A 23311-nucleotide genomic window follows, 5' to 3' on the forward strand; every position below is an offset into this window, starting at 1 on the left:
GCTCTCCTTCTCAGCCTTGTAAGAGACACAAAGTGGAGAAACTCACCTTTTATGTCTTCATCTAAGCTGAAAATGTTGAAAAAGACAGAGACAAGGGAAGACCTCTTTAGTACTCCACTGGAGACCTCCCTCAGCATGGGTTACGAGCCATTAGTTAATACTCTAGGGCTATTTTTCTTCAAAAAACCAGACCCATTTCTGCAACATCATTATACTTTTAGTATTGGCCTCATCTTCCCTGAGGAGTTAAATATTTTCTAGACAGTAGAAATTAAGAATGACTCTCATCATACTTTATCTTTTAAGGGTGAAAATAGAAGCTAAGTCAATTGATCACAGAAATGAGAGGGAACATGCCATTACATTTTAACCAGTGTGTAAAGAAGGCTCTTATGTAACCCGCCATCCGGGTCCTTCTCTTTGTTTTTCAGCAAATTGCTGTTGGGATGAAGCTTTGTAGCTTTGGAGTCCTGGTAGCTATCTTCCTCTTGTGTGAGCAGCATGTCTTCGCTTTTCAGAGGTAACCCAATAGAATCTTAAATGGTGGGGGTCTGTTTTCCTCACTTGTTTGCCCCACATGGAATCTAGTCAGTGCACTAACCTGGGGGGCAAAATGTTAAAAGTTTGAAGGTCAGCTCTTTCAGAAACTTTCCATGTTGCCCTGACAAACAGTACATTTTAGTGTAATAAGGCTCTCACGAGATCTAGGGTCTTTTTTTGTCTTTTCTGGCTCTACTTTTATTACTGAGAGAAAGCTGGATGATATGTATATTCAGCGGCTAGGGAGACTAAGGAAATAGAAGCTTTTATAAAAATAATTATTTACACTCTAACACATCACATGACTTATTTTTTTTTGTCTTCACACACAAAATATATTAACTAGATAATTTGTATTAACTATGAATAATGTAACTATGGGTAACTATGAATATTTTTCTCTTGTACATGGAACACAGGATGGAGAGGAAGGTGAAGGTATGAAACAGGAGGTTTAGGTTGGGCATGGGTATTCACAAGGGATATGAGAGGAAGAATAGATGTGTTATAAAGAACACGTATATGAACGTATCTAATTCTTATTTTGCTTAGTTGAGTGATTCCCTGGAGATTTTCTACTATAAACCACTTAGAAGAGTACAAATGAACTTGTGTTCTAACACATATAATATATGGCAAATAGTCCCAGGCTACGTGTGTAAATTGTAATGTATTAACTAGTGAACTCGTAGATTTTTAAAATTGATATTATTTCCTTTGGAATTATCTTTTTTTTTTCCTGTGTTTTGCTTCTGTGACTCTTCTCTTCTCCTATTATCTCCAAGACAAATGCCTCTCCCCATTCAGAAAATAGTAAAGAGGGAAAAAACATACCAGGGACAGGAAAATTCTGTCAAAAATACTTACCTTGGGGCACCTGGGTGGCTTAGTCGGTTAAGAGTCTGCCTTCGGCTCAGGTCATGATCCCGGGGTCCTGGGAACCGAGCCGGCGTGGAGGTTCCTCCTCAGCGGGGAGCCTGCTTCTTCATCTCCCTCTGCTGCTCCCTCCCCTCCCCCCTTTGTGCTCTCTCTCACTATCTCTCTCTCTCTCAAATAAATAAATAAAATCTGTAAAAAAAAAATACTCTTCTGAGTCAGAAAGAACCATGGGACAGCATTTAAGAAAACAGAGCTTGACTTGAGAGCCTGATGCTGTGTTTATACATCATCATTGATTCTTTTTTGTTCAATATGATTGTCAAGTGTCATGCAACAAAGTCCATCACCAAATAATGATTGTTATTGATTCGACATGGGAGTCAAATTGCTGGAATAATTGGTGACATATATCTCTATGTGTTATCAATAAATAAGATGACTATAATTTCTAAGGTCCTGCCAGTTCTAATATCCCATAACTTGGTGATTGGCCTTAATTAAAGGTAGGGGAGAGGGAAAGAGGAAAGCTGGTATCAGCATATCCAGCTGGGTACTGTAGACAGTGGCAGTATCATCCACAGGGAGGGGAAAATGAAGGGACACATGGTTGTATAGCACCTGTGTTGTGTCATGCACTGGGCCCGGCACTTAGAAATGTTATCTCATTAAATGCCTCATTAAATCCTACACCCTAGGAATCTTGATGGTGACACCTTACAGAGAAGGAAACTAGCCCTAGGAAGGAGAATTCATTTGCCCCAAATCAAACAATAAGTGTAGAGTTTGGATTTGAACCCATGTTCGCCTCATTTCAGTTCATTTCACTGAATAGCATTGCCTCTAAAAATCTAGAAATTAGGAAGAAAGCTACTTTGATGGAGGTCAGATTTAGAGACAGTGAGCCTGCAGAGAAGACAGGTGGTCCAGAATGCAGCCTGGGAGAGGGATGGGCTGGAAGTTCAGTGTCAGGGTCCTCACCTGCGGTGGGTCTTTGGTGGTGTGGTGCCTGCCCCTTGGCAGCCGGCGGCCACAGAGCATGGCGGCTCACGCACATGCCACCGCCTGGATCATATCATGAACTGAACCCCTAGATAAGACAATCATTAGTAAGGTACTTCCAAAGCTTTACCATGTTGCTTCAAAATGAGAAAGCATATAACAGTTTAGTGGAACTAAATATTACACAAATAAAGGACTTACGCAAAAAAAAATAGCAAAGAAATGATTGAGAATATTCCTTCAGGAATATTTTTATTTTAATATTTTATATTAATATTTTAAATGGCTTTTCTTACTATTTCTTGCTTCAGCATATACTTTGGAGTCTGATCGATATCTATGCTTGAAGAGAGGAATAAGAATATGACTATATTTTAACCAACCACATGGTATTGGAAATATTGTCCGTGTGTATTGAGGAAGGGCGAGCTGCAGCTTTGTGGGCAGATACATATCTGATTCCTCTCTCCCATCCCTCCACTAGAAAGAACATTCCAAACTCTTCTTTCTGTGAGTAAAAAAAAAAAAAAAAAAAAAAAAAAAATATATATATATATATATATATATATATATATATATATATACATTTTACCAACTGTTTCTGGGCTCTGCTTTTCCAGGAAGAGCCTATTACTAAAGCTAAAACAGAAATCTAATTTCATTCAGGGCAAGAGACTTTGATGGATTATTTCTGGGGGCAAGAATACAACCCCTTCTAAAAAGAGCTTACAGTCTGGCTTTTCCCTAAAGCTGTTCTCTGTTATTGTTTTCTTGTCGTGATCATTTTCCTAATAACACTTTGTATTCAGGCAATTTCTTACTGGCTGATTTGTAGGTGCCTTTTGATACATCTCATCAGCGAAATGCCCCGGAACGAGAACGAGAAAAGTTTTAAAGGCATTAATACCATATACCAAAGAGAAAAGCAGCCAAACAAACAAACAAAAACCAAAACATGTCTCCGAGGTCACATGCTCTTAAAGGCCAAACACCATAAAGGGCAAAAATAAAATCCTAGCAAGAACCCTGTAAACAGAGACATTAATTGTATTGTGCTCTGATGACCTAGGAGCAGCCTGTCAGTGGAGGCGATTTATTTGAAACAGGGAAGGGGCGGGGGTGGGGGTGGGGAAGTACGAAGAAAAGAAGGAAAAAGAATTGGGAGAGTGGAGAATGGTTGAGGAGAGAGGGCTTCTGAATTATTAATAGACCACAGGACTTGTTCCTTCTGTCAACTTCATACACGATCTGCCACCTAGAGACCAGTTTATTCTCTTTCACTTAGCTCCCCCTGATATATTATTTTCATCTTAAAGAACAGGGCACTGGTGGCCTTGAAACACTGTAATGCATAAAACAAAATTGCAGCCTTGAGCGCTGTTCCATTGTTCAGAGGCATCTCACCAGTTTTTCAAATTCAAAAATAATCTTGCAGAACTATGGCAAATGTGAACCTTCTTCTGTAAACCATAGCAGGGGACAGAGCTTGATGAAAATAATCATATTCTTAGAGGGGAAGCAACAGAGGAAATGTTGTCAAGTATTAAAATCTTGGGATCTGGAGGTAGCCCCAGAGCTGCGACTTATAAGTTATGCAGCCTTGGACAATTTACTTGTCCTCTTTGAAATTCAGTTTATTTTTTGTGTAAAATGACCTGTTATTTCACTGTGCTTACACTTTTCACTTGATATTTGGTGCAAGACTATTTTTTTTTTTACTCTTCAATTGGCTATCAGTCAAATCCTCTAACTGTATCACTTCAGAGATGCAATCAAAACATTTCTTTATTTTCTCGTCTCCCTTTGCCCCATTATGTTCCATGTGGTGGAGTAATCTTTCTCTGCCCCTACACGGAAAGTGTGCAAATTCTGACTTTTTAATCCACTCTTAAGTAACTGATAATTTTGGGGCCGTGTTAACATGCAAACAATCTCGATTTAGAAACTAGAATATTGGGTCCATTCAAGGTATTATTCAAATGTCAGTTTTTATAGGAAAACAACTCCTCACCCCCTCTCCATACACACCCCTGACTCTTTCTCATTTGCCCTTTTCTTGGGTTTTAACTTCTTAGGAATTTTTCAGATTTCTTTGCTGAGGAATTCTCCAGATCAGGGACAGATGCATCTCTCACTAGGTGGCCGTTTGTGACTCCATGTTTCACCCCTAGGAATCTTGCCTTCATCCCCATGTTCCTGCCCCTGTAGGTGGCGTTATCTGACAGCATCTGAGTTATAACTACTTGCCCATGAAGTATTTCTTCTTTTGATTTTAATCACTGTCCAACCAACTGGAGACCGGCCGCATGCATGTTTAGCTTCCTTGGGAGCAAGCCAGGCCCCAGTCCCTGTGTCTCTAAACTTGAGGAAACATGTTCAGACTTTCCCATTACCCCTTGAAAGTCCCCACTACTAGTTGGAGATGAGGGAAGTAACACCTCCAAACTTCATCCTCTTTGGGAGAAAGGGTACTAACAAGACGGCAACAACTTGCTCCAAAGAAATATTGTCACAAATCTTCTCCCTTTCTTCACTCAGACCACCTTTCAGAGCCTCTTTCTGAGGAAGTAAGGGGACATTGAGTCAGGAAACTGATTTTCAGAAACTATGTTAAGTTCTGCATAAGGTGACCTGACTGACCCTCATCCCATTTCCTGATTCTATTGTGTGGGCACTTGGGCCAAACAGGTGAGACAGGAAGAGGCTGGCTCACCACAGTTGGAACCTGGACACATTAATATACTTTATGGTGCAGTTTTAGCCTCATCATTTTAGTCCCCTCCATTTCCCAATTTATTTTTCTATATTTCCTTAAATTTTTTTCTCCTTAAGAAAGAGGCCCACTGGGATAACACATTTTTTACCTTTTACTTTTTCTTTTTTTCTCTTTTCTGTTGACTAACTTTGGTCAAATACATTAGAAAAATGCCCTTATCTTCTAGTCAACACAACACTTCCCTTACGTGGGATTGAAATGTAGCCTGTTTGAATAATGGAGAGCTCATTGCTGGGTAAAAGGCATCCCATTTCATTGTTAGCTTAAGCTGTTAGAGAGCTCACTCTCAAATTATGATTTACTTATATGAGTCCCCACTTCTTTATACTTCACATTGAAAGACAGCTTTGAGTTTTTCACTCTTTGGCTCAAATTCCCCAAATGGGGCCCAACGACCTTATAAATAAGGGCCACAATCCTGACCCCAGCTTTTAAGACCCTCAGTGGTCCGATCCCATCCTGCCCATTCATCCTGGTTTTATTTCCTGGTATATCCCAACAGAAGCCCCATATTCCTGCCCACCCGGATGGCTTGCCATTCCTCGAGCTCTGCTTTCGCTTTTCCACTTACGTGTCAGTACTTATGTCATTTCTTCTCCAATTCATCTGCCAAACTTCTACCTATCTCAGTCTAATATCCCTATATTTACCGGATCCTGCCCATCTCAGAAGTCCAGCTCAAAGCGTCTCCATTCTCTGATGACCTCAACCCCCAATAACTTCTGACTTTGTATTCTTATAACAGAGAATACAAACTCATAGAGCACTTCACGTGTTTTATCCCACATAGTAGACCCCTGTATCTGTTGTGGGTTAGTTTCCCCAGGAAGCAGGCTCTGAGATAGAGATTTGCGTGTAGGACGTTTCCTGGAAAGTGATCTTGGGACCAACATTTGTGCAGGAATGAAGGAAAGAGAACTGGATGAGGAGAGACTGAAAAATGACTCAGTCACATGAAGCCCTGGGATCCCTAAAGCTAAGTTGTCCATGCAAAGTTGTCCCACGCTGGGGCAAGGGTATATATATATATATATATACACATATATAATATATAACCCATACTTATTAGTCATTGGAGGTGGACTATACCTGGGAGGGGGCATGACCTTGGCAACATGCCCTTCTTCAGTCAAGGAAAAATCCTGGAAAGGGACTCAAGTGACCGCAGCCAACACCTGCAGAAGCTGGGGAAATGAGAGTTCATTCCTACATGGGGACCTGTGCAGCACAACATGGAGTCTCCTATAGTCCAGCCCTTGTGCCACTCAGATCAGTCTGCTTCCAAAATAAGCTTTGGAAGCAGCCCCTCTGGATTCTGGTTGCTGTCTTTTGCTGGAGGAAACACACAAGGGGAACATGAGTAGGATTGACTGCAGTCCACCCCAGCTATACCTAGTCTTGAGACAATAACCAATACTCATCTTTTTCCTTTTCTACAATCCATTCTGTTTCCCTTTCACCAGGGCTTACCATGGTCTAGGTGACTTACCTGGTGAGATGACCCTGTCCCTTGACCTTCAAGGGTCTGAGCCTCCAATCACCATGTCCTTTTGGGCCATGACTGTTGCATTTGTCTGTATACATCAAAATTGGATGAGGGAATATTACAGAATGCCTAAGTTTATCATCTACGTACCAAATGTATTCTTCCCTGCCAGCGTAACTGTGTGTGAGTGCAGCCCTCAATATCCTCCTGATGATCAAGGTCACTTAGCCCTTCCAGCATAACTCCTCTCCTTCCTGATAATCTTTGGGGACAAGGAGACTGAAATGACTGGGTAGCTGCAACAGCAGTCAGTTTAATAAAACTCTTGCCATGACCCCTGTGGGAGTTTTTCCTCTCCTGGGAACCAGAACTTTTAAATTTATAGAGCCATATTTGTAGATTGCAAGTACAAATTCCCCTAATTCGCCTGGAATGGAGGTGAATAAAGCCACTTCAGCTTGGTTCCAGGAACCATGTATTCTAACTTGTGGAGACACCACACCATATAATGATTATTGATTTAAAACTGCATCCTGGAAGATGTTTCCCCTTTCCAAGCTAGCACCTCAGATAATCCATTCTAATTGCTGTATGAGGCTAGCTGCTTCTGGGTGGTATGGTGTGTGATATGTCCAGTGGATCCCATGGAGGTGCCCATTCTGCACCTCCCTTGTTGTAAAGTGGATCCCTTAATCGGATACAGTGTTAGGTGGGATCCTGTGTGAATCAAACACCATATAAGTCCTGGTATGGTCACATTAATTGAGACCCTGCAGGTAAAAGAGGCAAATCCAGACCCAGAGTGGAAGGGGACCAAAGTAGGCAATTTCTCCCAAAGCGGTTGCTTGGTCTCTTCGTGGAATGGTGCTGATTAAAGGGCTTGGTTTTTGTTTCTGTTGCTGTCAAGTTGGACATTTGGCAGCAACCGTTGCTCTATCAGTCTTGGTGAGTAGGAACCCACCTGTTGGGCCACGCAAAACTTCATCCTCACCATCATGGCTAGTCTGTTCATGTGCCCTTTGTGCCAGCGCTGCAGTGACTGTTGACAGAGGCTGGCTGACATCAACTGCCTAATCATTTTGTTTACACAGTTAGTTAGTGCCTGTTGTTTGGTGGGTGCTCTCTGTTAGGGGTTACAATGTGATACAAAGATCTCCACACTTTCTTCCCACTTTCCTAGTCCTCCAAGAAGCAGACACCAAGATGGAATTAGACATACAAGAGATGTATTGAGAAAAATGCTTGAAAGGAAGAAATGAGGAGGGGACAAGAAGAGGCTCTTGGGAGACACATAAGACTGCAGTGCTGATTTAACCCCTGTGGGGGAAAAAAGGAAGGAAGGAAGGTGGAACACAGAAGGTCTTAGATTGTAGTGCAGTTCTAAGAAAGTTTTTGCAAAGTTGGTAAGACGGTTCTTGAGCTAATGTCATCCATCTGAAGAGCGCCCCCCCCATCTTTCAGTAATGAGCCTGCCTTGGTATCCCCACCTTGCTCAGTTATTAGCTGTCCACTATGGGCCCGTCTGGTTTTTGTGAAAGCCAGACGAATGAATTTAAAGTGGATTTGTAGAAACCACCCCCCTTGCATCTTTAGGTCTTTAAGGGTGGCACTAATATCTCCCATTTCCCCTAGAATGCTTCTTTGGTTTGTTTGGGATTTTTTCTCCTTCTCCTGGCTGAGGGTGAGGGCTTCATCTTTTGGCTTTTCCCACTATGAGAGCTCTTACTTTACAGGCAAGGAACTGATGTGGGGGTTCTACCAATTACCAAGTATGTCCATCTCAGTTTTACATTTGGGGACCAGGGAAATGATCATTGGTGGGTCCATAGACCCAGTGCCTCCACCAAGAGCTGGATCTAGACTAGCATTCCAGACCTCCAGGTGTCAATGTCAGCTTGGACCCTGCATCCAAAAGACCTTCAAAATGGTTGAGTATTCCCCTTTCTCCAGTGTGCAGAGTTCCTGAGTACATTTTCATAGGTTGCTTTGGGAAGGGACGGAGGAAGTAATGATCATATACCCTTTCTATACTCTTGCAGGGTCTTTCCTTGGGGGACTTGCCTCCCCACTTCAGGAAAGAAATTCTGGGTCTAAGAACTGAGTCTAAGAACCTACATCTGGAAACTGGGCAATGGATTGTGACTTTTGATTGGGATAGCTGTCCTTAGCTTCTCTCATATTCATCCTTGATTTCTTTCGACTGTAAAGATTGAGCAATGCTTTTGTTGGCTGCCATTTATCTTGCCCCTGAGAACTCTATGTTCTTTTTTTTTTTTTTTTAAGATTTTATTTATTTATTCATGAGAGAGAGAGAAGCAGAGGGAGAAGCAGGCTCCCAAGGAGCAGAGAGCCCATTGCAGGACTCCATCCCAGGACCCTGGGATCATGACCTGAGCTGAAGGCAGACACCCAACCATCTGAGCCACCCAGGTGCCCTCTATGTTCTTTTAACTAACTCTATAGCTTTCTGTGGATCATGTTCTTCTGGGCCCAACTTGTCAAGGATGGTTAAACACTGCCACCTGGCTTCTGTTGTATAATGATTTCATCACCCCCATTGCTATCAGAGAGCTCAGTTCTGTAATGTCATCTCTTACTTTCAGCCCTCAGAATCTACTCCCACCTCTCCCCCTACCCTCCTAACTGGTAGCTAGGGTTAAGTCATGACATACTCTGGCGGCACAAGTGCTGAGTATGTTCATAAAGGAGAGGGACTATATCTCTAAAGAGGTACACTCACCCAAGATACAGGATTTGACATTCTAGTTAGATCCTTGGGAGGTGGTGCTAATTGCTGCTAGGGTGTTTTTTTGGAAGCTTGGAGAAAACAGTGGCCTACATTTAGTGAACTAGAAATGCCAGAGCTATTATGGCAGATGGTGAAAGAAAAAATAAAAAAAATTCTTAGAACAGGACATGCTAGAATGAAAATACTATGAAAGACTAGAACACCCACTATACTCCCCTGATGGGCTCAGAGAACATTTAAAAACAACAAGGAATGTTCTAGCAAAAGGGTCATCAGCAGTATAAGAAGCTTGGCAGTGTTTTTTTCACAGTTAGAGTAACATTTTAATAGTTTTCCCCCCATTAAATAAAATAAGAGTTCTTTTTGGTTAATTAGTAATATGGAAAGGCATAAAATTGGGGAGAAAAAACACTGAAATTTCATCACCCTGAGAAAACATCATTAACATTTTGGTGATCATTCTTTCCTGCGTTTCTCTATACATTTATATACACCCTTGTATAATTTTATATTCGTCGAATATCGGATCTTCTATCGGAACTCTAGAGTCCTTTCTTTTAAAAAACAATCTTATTTCCTCCCACCACTTCTCTCACATACCCAGTCGAACAATGGCCATCCCCCACCATCCAAATCAATGTTAATGTGCTGCTTATTCATTCATCACTCTTCTGCTTTTAACACATGTAATTTTCTTTTTTCTTTCTAATTTATTTTTTCACAAAAATGGGATATTTTATAGACTTCTCCATATCTTGCTTCTTTCTCTTAGAACGTCATGTAAACCTACTGCAAGTTAACTGTTATAAATCTAACTCATTCTTTATAATGATTACAAAACATTCCAGAATGTGCAGACATTACCATCATTCAACAATTCTGTTACTGAGAAGCATTCACGTGGTTTCCAGGTTACTATGAATGATCTTGCAGTACCTACCCTTTAATATATTTCTTCAAGCACTGGTTGAATAATGTACACTAACACTGTACCAGGGATTGACATAAAATTTCCTAGTCTCTTTTTTCTGTGAGCCGGTCTTTCCCTCTTCTGAAAATCAAGTCTCCATGGACTTATTTTCAGAATTTAAATCTTCTAATTAGGATTTCTAAAATAAAACCACCCTCCACTCTGCTGTCAAAGTTATTCTTACAAATCACAAGTGATGTCCTTTTCCTAACTCCTAACTGCCTACAAGATAAAGACCAGATTTCTCAATGGGCATTCAAAACCTTCCCTAGAGGAAGATGAAAGTAAGTTTTCCAATTAATTTCTGTTTAGCTGCTATCCTATCCTACACTTGGCAACAAGGAGCAGCTTGCTAGTTCCCCTGCCACAGGGTCTTTCCACACTCTCACTTACCCAGTCATCTCTTCCATAATGCCGTCACTAATAATGACAAGCATAAGTTGTCATAAACTCTTTTGCACTTCCAGAGCTCTTGTTACATTTTTTTAATACAAATTTTATTTGGAATAATTTTAGATTTACAGAAAAGTTGCAAGATATTACAGAGAGTTCCTGAAGACTCTTCCCTCAGTTTCCCTTACTGTTAGCATCTTACATTACCATGTTATATTTGTCAAAACTAAAAATCCAACATTGCTAACACTGTTACTGTTATCTAAACTCCAGACTTTATTTGGATTTCATCAGTTTTTCCACTAATGTTCTTTTTCTGTTTCAGGATCTAATCTAGGATACAATGTTGTATCTAGTCATCATGTTGCTGATATTCAATTTTAAGTGCATTATATATATATACATATATATATAGAGAGAGAGAGAGAGAGTCCAGTTTTTTATTTATTTCTGGCAGGAGAGTAAACCTAGTCCTTTTTTCTCCATCTTGACTAAGAGCAAAATCTAAGATTAGTTTAGTTTTGTTTTTCGTTTGTTTTTGTTTTTGTTTTTGAGAGAGGGAGAGAGAGAATCTCAAGCAGGCTTCATGACCAGTGCAGACCCTGATGTGGGGATGGATCCCACGACCCTGAGATCATGACCTGAGACGAAATCAAGAGTCGGACACAACCAACTGAGCCACCCAGGCGCCCTAAAGTCTAAGACTAGTTTTATTTTTTTAATTTTTTAAAAGATTTTATTTATTTATTTGAGAGAGAAAGAGAGACAGCATGAGCAGGGGAGAGGGGCAGTAGGAGAGGGAGAAGCAGACTCCCCGCTGAGCAGGGAGCCCGAGGTGGGGCTCGGTCCCAAGACCCCAAGATCATGACCTGAGCCCGAGGCAGACACTTAACTAACTGAGCCACCCAGGCGCCTGTTAAAATTAGCTTTAAATAAAGAAAGAGCAAAACATTTTCTTTGTGATTAAAAAAAATATTTATCCCACATTTCAAGGATAATATTTGTCTAAAAATAAAAGAAAAACTTCTTTAAGTTAAAAAATGGGCTCCCTCTGGCAAATGCCACCAATATAGCTTAATGTTAATGTAAATAAAATCATTACTTCAAGGCATACTAGAAATTTGAGAATGCCATTGCTGTTAACAGATTCCACATATATCTGCAATTCCTCACCTCACTGCCTCCATTCTCTATTTATCCAAATCTCCCTCACCTACAAAATGGATAGAGAGCTGCAAGAATGAGAATAATTTTTAAGAAATTCTTTCCTTTCTGATTAGGTGGTATGTAAAAATAAAGTCAATCCACGTTGATTCACACTAATCTATTGCCTTGGCTTTGCAAGAATTGCTGAGCATCCCTTACAGCCCCAGCAAACATTATAAGATAGAAAGAAATATGACAAAGCAAAGGTGAGAAAACAAATTAAACCAGGTGTCTACTGAAAAAAGAATCTATTGATGTAATTCATCACATTAAGAGATGAAACTAGAAAACACTGTGCTCATCTCATAAAAACATATGATAAAATTCACATCCATTCCTTATAAAAACTCATAGCAGAGAGTAGAAGGAAACTTCTTTACCCTGATAAAAAGGCACCTACAAAACCCTGCCACAAGCATCCTAATGGTGAAACATTATAAAATTTTTCTTAAAAATTATGCATCATGCATTTTATTTCCACTTCTGTTCAACATTGTACTGCAGGTCTTGGTCAATACAGTCAGGCAAGAAAAATATTCTACAAGCTTTGAAACGAAAGAAGCAAAATTTAGTAGGTACAATTGTAATGATTTCTTGCAAAGAAAAAAAACCCCAAAATATCTACATTAAAATGATTGAAACTACCAAGGGATCTGGATAGAAAATTAATATCTAAAAATTTATTTCATTTCTATGCCTCAACAAGAAAGAATGAAGAGATGGAATACTAAAAGTGACTATTTGTGAAAGAAAAAAGAAATTTGCTAGAATAAATATAATAAAAATATGCAATATATATATATATATATATTTTAAACTGGAGAATGGCTTATTCAAGTGTTCAAGCAGGTAAGTAAAAGAAACCAAACCATACACAATGCCCGAACCATTTCTGGAGGGACGTGACCTGCCTGCACTCTCCATGACTAGCTATTTGGTGAACAGTCAGGACGAACACAAACAATACACATTAGGCTGGAGAGAGCTGCCAGTTTTCCTAAGAGAGGACAAAACTCATTTTTCACTAAGTTCATGGAGAAACTCCCCATCACCAACAAGCCTTTAGGTCACCAACTTTGTTTTGGACCTATTAAAATTCTTGAGAGTATCCCGAATTGGTATTTTTTCTAATACTGCCCAAATAAACCTAGCCTTTAATAAACCTAGAGATCACAGGCATCAATGCACATATGCAATATTTTTATGGATAAAATTATAAAATTTTTTCGAAGGTTATTAAAGAATGCCTAAACTGGTTGGCAAATCTATTGTATTAATGATAAGGAGACCCCGAATCAGTAGAATATCAATTCTCCCAAATTATTGACTTAGAATAATACTAATCAAAATCCAAACATTTTTCATGGAACATAACAAGCTGATTTTTAAAAAAATTCAAATCCAATTAATTAACATATAATGTATTATTTGTGTCGGGGTACAGGTCTGTGATTCATCAGTCTTACACAACACCCAGCGCTCACCACAACACACACCCTCCCCAGTGTCCATCACCCATTCTCCCATTCCCATCCTCCCATCCCCTTCCCCTCCAGCAACCCTCAGTTTGTTTCCTAAGATTAAGAGTCTCTTATGGTTTATCTCCCTCTCTGGTTTCATCTTGTTTCATTTTTCCTCTCTGATTTTTAAAATTTATTTGGAAAAGCAAAATGTCAAACCAAGAAAATCTCTAAAAAGAACTAGACAAGGGAGAGGGGAAACAGGAAACTTGTCCTGTAGGTTGTTAAGATTTAATATGAAGCTACAATCACATGGATGAATGGTATCAGCCCAAGGATAGACAAATAAATCCATGGAACTTAAAAGAGATCCAAGAAAGAGACCACACCACATCAGTAAGGGTAATCCTTGATTATGCTGTATAAGGAATGCACCCTGAAATAGCTTTACTTGCCACAACACAGGTTTCTTTGTCATGCATATCACCAATTAATGAAGCCATCTGGCTCTCCCTAGTCCTCTCCTCCAACTTGGAGATCTGGGCTGCTTCCCTATTGCAACTCCTTGGGGTTCTTTGCTTCTAGCCCCAGGGTAAGAGACCACATGGCACATAAAGACTCCCACATGCTCTTAACTGTGGCACATCCCTCCCTCCCACATTTCCATTGTTAAGAACTCAGGCACATGGTCTCAACACAACTACAGGGAAGGCTGGGAAATGCAGATTTTTTCTGTATCCCCAGAAACAAAAAATGATATGATGAACCAGCATTATCTCTGCTGAAGAGTATGAAAACTTATACCTGACAGAATTGGCATAGCTGATCCCTGAGGAAGGTATTAACGATTAACAAATGACACTATGAAGAAAAAAAGGAACTCAAGTCCTTCTTTACACTGCACACAAACAAATAATTTTCAAATAGATTTAAAAACTTAAATAAGAAAGACAAAAGACAAAACTAAAAGACAGCCTACTGAATGGGAGAAGATATTTGTAAATGACATATCTGATAAAGGGTTATTGTCAGAAATATATAAAGAACTTATACAACTCAACATCAAAAAAATAGAAACCCAAAGAAACCCCCAAATAATCCAATTAAAAATGGGCATAAGACATGAACAGACATTTCTCCAAAGAAGACATACAGGTGGCCAACAGACACATGAAAAGATGCTCAACATCACTCATCAACAGGGAAATAAAAATCAAAACCACAGTGAGATACCACCTCACACCTGTCAGAGTTGTTAAAACAAAAAACACAAAAAACAAAAAGTGTTGGCGAGGATATGGTAAAAAAAGGAACCCTCATGTGCTATTGGTGGGAATGCCACTGTGGAAAACAGTATAGAGGTTCCTCAAAAAATTAAAACTAAAATTATCATGTGATCCAATAATTCCACTCTGTATTTACCCAAAGAATACCAAAACACTAATTCGAAAAGATGTACCCACACTTATGTTTATTGCAGCATTGTTTACAGTAGCTAAATTATGGAAGCAGCCCAAGTGTCCCTCAACAGATAAATGGATAAAGAAGATATAGTGTATATATACAATGGAATATTATTTAGCCATTAAAAAGAATACAATCTTACCATCTGCAACAACATGGATGGATCTAAAGAGTATAATGCTAAGTGAAGTAAGTCAAACAGAAAGACAAATACCATAGGTTTCACTCATATGTAGAAACTAAACAAGCAGATGAACAAAGGAAGAAAAGAGAGAGAGAAAAACCAAGAAACAGACTCTTAAATATAGAGAATAAACTGATGGTTATCAGAGCAGAGGTGGGGGAGGGAATGGATGAAAGAGGTGAAGTGAATTAAGAGTGCATTTATCATGATGAGCACTGAGTAATGTATAGAATTGTTGAATCATTGTATTATATGCCTGAAACTAATACAACACTGTATGTTAACTATACTGGAATTCAAATTAGAGAAAGAAGAAAGGCAAAAGAAATATAAGAGAATACCTTTAAGACCTAGGGATTGGGAAAGAGTTCTTAACACACAGTAAAGCACAAACCTAGAAGGAAATGATGGCTAAAAATACATCATACAGAAAGAGAAAGGAGAAACAAACTGGTACAAGATATTTTCAATACATTTAACTGCCAAAGTGTTAGTATCTAGATTACAAAAAGAAATTCTACTAGTTGACTGTTACAAAAAATAATTGAATGGAAATAATTGTTCTTCATTAGTAAGTCAGAAAATTAGAATTAAAATTACATTAAAGATTCCATTTCAATTCAACCATTCAATTGGAAAAATTAAAAAGTCAGGCAGCTTCAAGTGTTAGCAAGGAGGAGGAGCTATAGGAAATCATTTCCACTACTGGTGAAAATAGAAACTGGTGTAAAGGGTTTGAGAAATAACTTGGTACTATTCTATGAAATTAAAATATGTGTACCCCCAAGAAATAGCAATTCCACTTGTAGACAAATCCCAACACATGGGGACCGTGGCTACATTTTTCAACACAGATGATAAACTTGAAAATAAAATGTTGAGTGAGAAAAATAAGATACAGAAGGATATTTATAGTACACCATTTTTATAGTGTTAAATCAAGCAAATCTAAGCGTATCTTAAGAATCTACACATTCAAGAATCCAAACGTGTATTTAAGAATCCATACTATCGGGGAAAAGTAAGGGAAGGAGCAAAATGAAAATTTAAGGTAGTGGATACCTTTGGGGCTGTGGCAGGGAGACAGTGGGGACACGGACACAAGGAGCTTCAAGGACATCCGATAACGTTGAATTTCTTAAGTGGCATAATGGGTTCCCAGACATTCATCTTATAATGTAATCAGTGAATATGAATATAAATATTCCCTTATGCATCAAATATTTAATTTTTAAAATTAAAACCACCCAGGCATGCACACGCACACAAAGGAGAAGAAAGAAGTAAGTACTCCCATTCAACAGAGTTATTGATTTGGCAGGTGCTCAGGAGCAGAAAGAATGAGAAAGTGCATGTTCTCTTTTTAACACTTAGTCTGTAGCAAGATCCTCTTTTACCATTTAAAGTTTGTTTCCTTTTCACAATTACCTAGAAGCCCCTCCCAGTATAATTTATCTCATTTTCGCTTTTTATTTAACATCAAAATTCTGTTTTATTTTTTTCCCAGTGGCCAGGTTTTATCTGCTCTTCCTAGAACCTCCAGGCAAGTTCAGATTCTGCAGAATCTTACTACAACATTCGAGGTAAATTCTCCTTCATTTATCTTTACAGGTGACCCTTGAATAACACTGATTTGAACTGTGGGGATCCACTTACACCCAGATCGTTTTTTTTTTTCTGAGAAATACAGTATAGTACTGTAAATGTATTTTCCTTATGATTTTCTTAATAACATTTTCTTTTCCCTAGTTTAATTATAAGAATACAGTATATAATACATACAACACATGAAATACATGTTCATCAACTGTTTATGTTATCAGTAAGGATCCAGTTAACAGTGGGCTATTAGTAGTTAAATTTGGGGGAAATCAAAAGTTATGTGAAGATTTTCAACTGCATGGGAGTCGGCACCCCTAACCCCCACATTCTTCAAGGATCAACTGTACGTTAGCCTCACTAGGTGTGAATTTTGTGTACGATGTTCTCTCATACGTTGTCTGAATTACATATAGTTGGTATATTTTGAAATAGAGAGCGAGCAGGGGGGAGGGGCAGAAAAAGAGAGAGAGAGAGAGAGAATCTTAGGCAGGCTCCATGCCCAGCAAGGAGCATGACACAAGGCTCGATCTCACGACCCTGAGATCATGACCTGAGCCAAAGTCAAGAGTCAGACCTTAACCAACTGAGCCACACAGGCGCCCTTAAGCCCCTCTTCTTATAGCCGTCTCCCCCTTCCCATCATCACATGATTTTGCTGGTTGCTAAAATCAAAACTTCTTCATTTGTGCTATTGGCTTTTCAGCCAATTTCATAATAATTGTACTTTGGGAATGAAAGTGTGTACTTACAAAGATGTTGTGATAACAGAAGTCCAATAGAACTTTGTTTATACAACAATGGTTTGTAAAAGGAATAAGTATCAAACCACAAGGGAACATTTATTAAAATCTTCATGCCCAGGACCCATCTCCCCAGAATGCTTAAGGTGTAGAAAGCTGACAAGAGTTACAAAATGTCATGGTAGAAAATTGATGTCTCCCTATTTGTCAGTTAAGGTTCTCCAAGAAGCAGACATCAAAACCAGATTAAAGATGCCAGGGATAGGGGCGCCTGGGTGGCTCAGTCGTTAAGTGTCTGCCTTCAGCTCAGGTCATGATCCCAGGGTCCTGGGATTGAGCCCCGCGCCGGGCTCCCTGCCCAGCAGGAAGCCTGCTTCTCCCTCTCATACTCCCTCTGCTTGTGTTCCTTTTCTGTCTCTCTCTCTCTCTCTATCTCTCTCTCAGATAAATAAATAAATAAATAAAATCTTAAAAAAAAAACAAAGATGCCAGGGATGGACTAGGGGGGGAATGCTTGTGATGGATGAAGAGGAGGAAGCTAGAGACGGTAGGGGGCACTTTCAGACCGTGACGCAGCTCTGACCCTTGTGCAGAAATGGAGATTCTCTAGGGTAGTTCTGATGAAGGTTTAGCTAGACCAGTGGTGCATCCTTAAACCAAAGCTACCTGGAAGAGGAAACCCAGATCTTGCAGAAATGGGCCTGCAAGAATATGCCCTCGGTGCTCAATCAGTGGCTGGCTGCAGCCCTGGGGCAGCTTGGCCTCAGTCTCCAGTGGATCAAGAGGTACAGGGGCTGGGAAGGGCACTCAACTATGCTCCTCTCAACAGAACTGAGTGGTGCGTTTTTATGGCCACCACACCACGGCCAGAGGACATACCACCAGAGGAAGCATCAGAGTTCTTGTTCTGCCACTTCCTACATGTATGATTTTAGACAAGTTGGCTATGAGCATTAATTTCTTCATTATTTCCAATGAAATAATGACAGTGAAAATAATAACACCTGCCCAGCCCATAGCAAAGGGTAATTATAACGGTCAAAGGAAATGGGTAAGAAAGTGCTTGGAAAAAGCCCAGTAAAATAGAAAAAAATGTAAGTATTATTGAAAGGCATTGCCCAAAGTCCATAATTAGATTAAAGAAAAGGAATACTGACAGGATAATAATAATATCAAGGACATGGAATTTTTATTAAAGAAAATCAACGCTTAATTAACTTTCTAGACAGAATTGCATTTCTCCTTTACACATCTGACATACACAGCCAGCTTTATAGTTGGGTCAAAAATGTATTTATTCACTCATTTATTCTTGTCTCACCAAATATTTATTGAGTGCCCTATATGTCCTAGGCCCTCTTTAGCAACTGGGGTTACAGAGAAGAATAAAACAAGCCCCCTGCAAGATAAATGTTTACACTACCACGTGTGTGAATGGTGACTGGTTACCAGTGGCCAGGAAATGTCTTTTTCATTTCTCCTATGGACACATTCTTATGGCTTTAACTACAGATGAGAATGATGCGAACAACCATTTTTGTTTTCATTTTTCCCCCTTGAAAACGCAGATTGTTCTCTGGCAGCCAGTAACAGCTGAATTTATTAAGAAGCAGAAAGAAGTCCATTTTTTTGTGAATAAGTCTGATGTAAACAATGTGAAAGCCCATTTACATGACAGCACAATTCAATTCAGGTAGGCACCATTCAATATTTATTGAGTAGTCATTATAAGCACCTATGATGCATTTTACTAGCAGACAGTATAATTGCTTCCTGGAAAAATAAACACTTATGTTGAACATGGCAACATGGAAATCTCCAAAGTGGACTGGTGATAAGGCCCCAGTGGCTAGCTCTGTGACCTTGGACAAGTGGCTTAATCTCTCAAGACCTAGGTCCCTTATCTGAAAATGCCTCAGACTCAGCGATCTGAGGAGCCTCTTAGAGTTCCTCCTTATTCCTTCCTTCTTGTAGTTCTACTCTGAGCCTAGACCTGGGGAGCAAAATTGTCATTCACCTTAGTAGGTTTGGTGGTATTTCTTGAAAAAGCAGTGCTAAAGGGATCTGGCTTCCTTCCTTGCTTCACAAGGTCAGTGAACATTCTTGAATGTCTGGCCCTAAATGAAACACTGTATCAGAGGCAATTTCTGTTCAGACTCCATGTCCCTTCCTCTTGGATTCTCCTGTGTCCAACGTCTCCTTCCTGCATCCACTGCCCAAGAGCGGGTCTTCCACCAGCTACCCTAAGTACTTCCTGGAGGCCATGCTCTAGTCTGTGTATCAATGGGCAGCCTTTGGATAAGCCGCTATAATAATTATTTTTTTAATATTTTATTTATTTAATTGACAGAGAGAGGACAGCGAGAGAGGGAACACAAGCAGGGGGAGTGGGAGAGGGAGAAGCAGGCTTCCTACGGGAGCAGGGAGCCTGATGCGGGGCTCGATCCCAGGACCCTGGGATCATGACCTGAGCCGAAGGCAGTTGCTTATCCAACTGAGCCACCCAGGCGCCCCCGCTATAATAATTATTAATAATATGTTATAGGTGTTTACTGCCTTTCAGGGACTGTGCTGAGCCTTTATATACATTGCTTCATTTAACTCTTATTTAACTCTGTGAGATAGATACTATCCTCATTATGCAGATGGAAAAATGTTTCATATTCACAAAGGAATTTTGCAAGATCATACCACATAGAACATAGCAGAGCTAAGAGTTGAACTCAGACTCTTCTGATGTCAAAGCCTTGGCTTTTATCCGTTGGCCTTAAAAAAAGAAAAAGGAAAATGATATTAAAATGATAGCTAACTTTCAAACTGTTCATCCCAAGTGAAGGAACAGCTTAATTGAGTTAAAATGTTTGCCTAGTTAACAAGGTGGGGTACTTCTGAAGAGAATTAAACAAGATGACTTTCCAGTACCTTCCCTTTCCCTGTGCTTCTATTTCTCTAGAGGTCTGATCATCTTTGGCTAAGCAGAACATCTGGTATAGGTCAACGGTTGTCGCAATGAAAAACAAAAAGAAAAGGCTTTCTGCTTCTCCTTGGTCCTTAACTGAAAACAGAATAATACAATGTTACTCTGGATTTAAGAAAGTTGTCCATTAATCTATACATTAAAGACACTGATGAATCACAATCAAGAAATGTTGGTAATGGTGGGGAAAGGGTGAATTTTTGGAGGCCCTGGAAACATACCATGTAGAAGCCACTTTCTCTCCAGCACCTGTGTGGGCTCTCCCAAGAAGGTTTGTGAATTTCAGCTTAATACAATGTTCTGGGTTATTGTTTGCACCTTGGTGAACTTTTGCTTGTTAGATTTCTCCATGATTTTTTTCCCATGCTCACCTGTTGTTGTGCCTGCAATGGGCCATGAGTCCTGTTTGGAAATCAGCTCTCCCTCTGTTTTGTACCCAGAATCTTGGTGGAAGAAGTGAAAGATCTTATCAAACAGCAAACTCTCAATGACACGGTCACCCCCCGGACTTCCTCCTCATACTATGAACGGTATCACCCACTAAATGAAGTAAGCCATTACATTTCTCTCCAAAATTACTATTTTCATTTAATTAGCATTGCCATTTCAACCATGGGATATTATTAAAGAAACATAATTAGTGGAAAAGGATAAAAAAAATCATGATTCAGTTGATTATATGGTGTTAACTTACCCTCTTGTAAATATCTGCCCTGAGAAGATTGCATTGTATTTAGTAAACTGCTTCTAAGCAGGCTGTTTGTCCACAGCTGAGAGTATCTCTGTTAGTAGTAATACTGCATGCTAACGAATAACAGGAAATAAAAAATAGGGCCCTTTTTATTGAAACTGCTACAAAAAAATTAACAATCCAATTAATCATGTCTCTTTGGACCATTACCCTGATTGTACTCTTACTGAATAATGGCAACGTTATCTCACTGAATTAAAGGAATTTATACACTTATATTTAGTGCACTGTAAACCAGTGCATTTTATTCCCCTTCGGAGGAATCTATTTAAACTAATAATAATAATAATAACACCACCTGTATTTTATTCTTGCACCACCTGTACTTTAATCAAAAAGTTGATTTTTTTTTTCTGTCAGTTCTTACAGGTTCCAATTTTTCTAGAGGGAACCTGAGAAAGATGCTGGGGCTCAGCTGATTGGTGTGAGCTTTCATGTAATACTCTAAGAACCATATCTCCATATTTGTTAGTTGAAAGGGTAAACTCTTTGGAGGACTTTCTTTTTATATAGTATGCTCCAAGTAATAAAAATCCCGCGATACCTTTTTTTCTTTCATAGGAGTATGCTGCTCTATTGCTTAATATAAGTATTTTTATCATCTTTGGCTAGGTGCCCGGAAACTGTTAAGGACCATATCCATGTTTTTAAGACATCTAAGACTTAAGAAATAATCAATTTTCTATTTAATCTTCAAAAGCATCTGTTCCTTTCCAGTTAGTTAAAGCAGAACTCAGTCTCCTTCTAGAATCAATGCGCTTGGTTGATTGATGGGGAGCTTAGAATTGCACCCCCCTCCTTTCTCTCTCCTCCCTTGTCTCTATTCTGCCAAGACCTCTTCCCTCCATCATTCAAACCCTGCTTTGAAGTGGCCACTAGCCTGAAGTCAGGGCCAGGAGATTTCGTTTTGCCCTCCCACTGTAATCTTGACAGAATCACCGGTACCACTAGACTTCCAGCCAGGAGAATGGTCCCGAATTACACTTCTCGGAGAAAACGTTCTCCCTCCAGATTGTCCTCCCCTTTGCCTCCTCTCATTTTACACGTCTTGTTGTGAGCACACAGGTCTCTAGTGGGAAACAATGGCACTGCTATTTATCCTGTGCAACGATAGTGCCCAGGACTTCCTTAGGTTACTCTTGAAAAGTGAATATTAAAAAAAAAATAAAAAAGTCCCATAGAAATGTGAACTCAGGAATGAATGGGAAAGAGGATTTCACACGCGGAGGCAGGGATTCGATGTGATGAGCCTTTAAAAATAATTTTCAGGAGATCTACTCTAAACTTTTCCTACTTTGTCATAAGTTTCTTAGTACTCTTCTACTATTTCTCTAAACCTTGATACTTTTGAAAACTTTAATTTTATTGATTTTCCTAAACAGCAGAAGAAACACTGAGCCCCAACTTGCTTTGGTTCCTTATTTTTTCTTTATACAAATGTTTTAAAGGGATCGCCTTGCCCTGAAGAAATTGTTTGCTTCCTTTGGCCAGGGAAATGCTTTGAACTTGCTCTGTGACTGACTGCTGGTTTCTCTTTTGATAGATCTACTTTTGGATGGAAGCCATAACTAAGAACTATCCTGAAATGGTTGAAAAAATCCACATTGGATCCTCATACGAGAAGTACCCACTTTATGTTTTAAAGGTGTGTTGTGGGGAGAGTCACTGATCTCTCAGCTTTGGAGAATGTATTAGTTCTCCACTGCTGCTTATTATAACTTGGATTTTTTTTCTTTGAGCTATGGAAATATTTGTATTACAAGTGTTCTTCAATTTTAATATCCAGCTATTTGGGGATTGGTTATTACCTTTACATTCTTTCCTTTACTAATGCAATGTTGGTGTAACAGTGAAAACCCTATTTTTAGAATTTACTCTGTCTCTGTCTATGGGACATAGATAAGCTATTTAACCTCCCTGAGCTTTGGTGTCTACCTTCGTAAAAGGAGGGGAGCCATATGGATTATTTTTCCAGTACTTTATTTATTCCCACCACCACCACCTCTGACTGGCTTACCTGGCAGGGAAGAGAACGAAGAGGAACCTGTTGTTAGACAAACACTGATACTGCTGTAATTTTTGGAACCAAAGAAAGAGCTGAACAATCAAACCCAGGGTAAGATAGGAACCAGGGC

At 39.5% G+C, this 23311-nt stretch overlaps 1 protein-coding gene across 2 annotated transcripts in view; it reads left to right on the forward strand.

The window, feature by feature from the left end:
• Positions 1-446: 446 nt before the first annotated feature.
• CPB2 (carboxypeptidase B2) overlaps positions 447-23311 on the forward strand; it is a 49478-nt gene continuing 26613 nt past the window's right edge. For both annotated transcript variants that reach the window (XM_028106777.2, XM_028106783.2), the window contains exons 1-5: positions 447-520; positions 16614-16689; positions 19017-19141; positions 20866-20974; positions 22720-22821. In XM_028106777.2, the coding sequence (XP_027962578.1) occupies positions 447-520; positions 16614-16689; positions 19017-19141; positions 20866-20974; positions 22720-22821 (486 nt within the window). The remainder of the gene's footprint in view (positions 521-16613; positions 16690-19016; positions 19142-20865; positions 20975-22719; positions 22822-23311) is intronic.

The sequence above is a fragment of the Eumetopias jubatus genome, unplaced genomic scaffold (genome assembly GCF_037043125.1).
Source record: "Eumetopias jubatus isolate StellerSeaLion01/CBP00866 unplaced genomic scaffold, mEumJub1_p1.0 scaffold_3, whole genome shotgun sequence".
Lineage (NCBI taxonomy): Eukaryota > Metazoa > Chordata > Mammalia > Carnivora > Otariidae > Eumetopias > Eumetopias jubatus.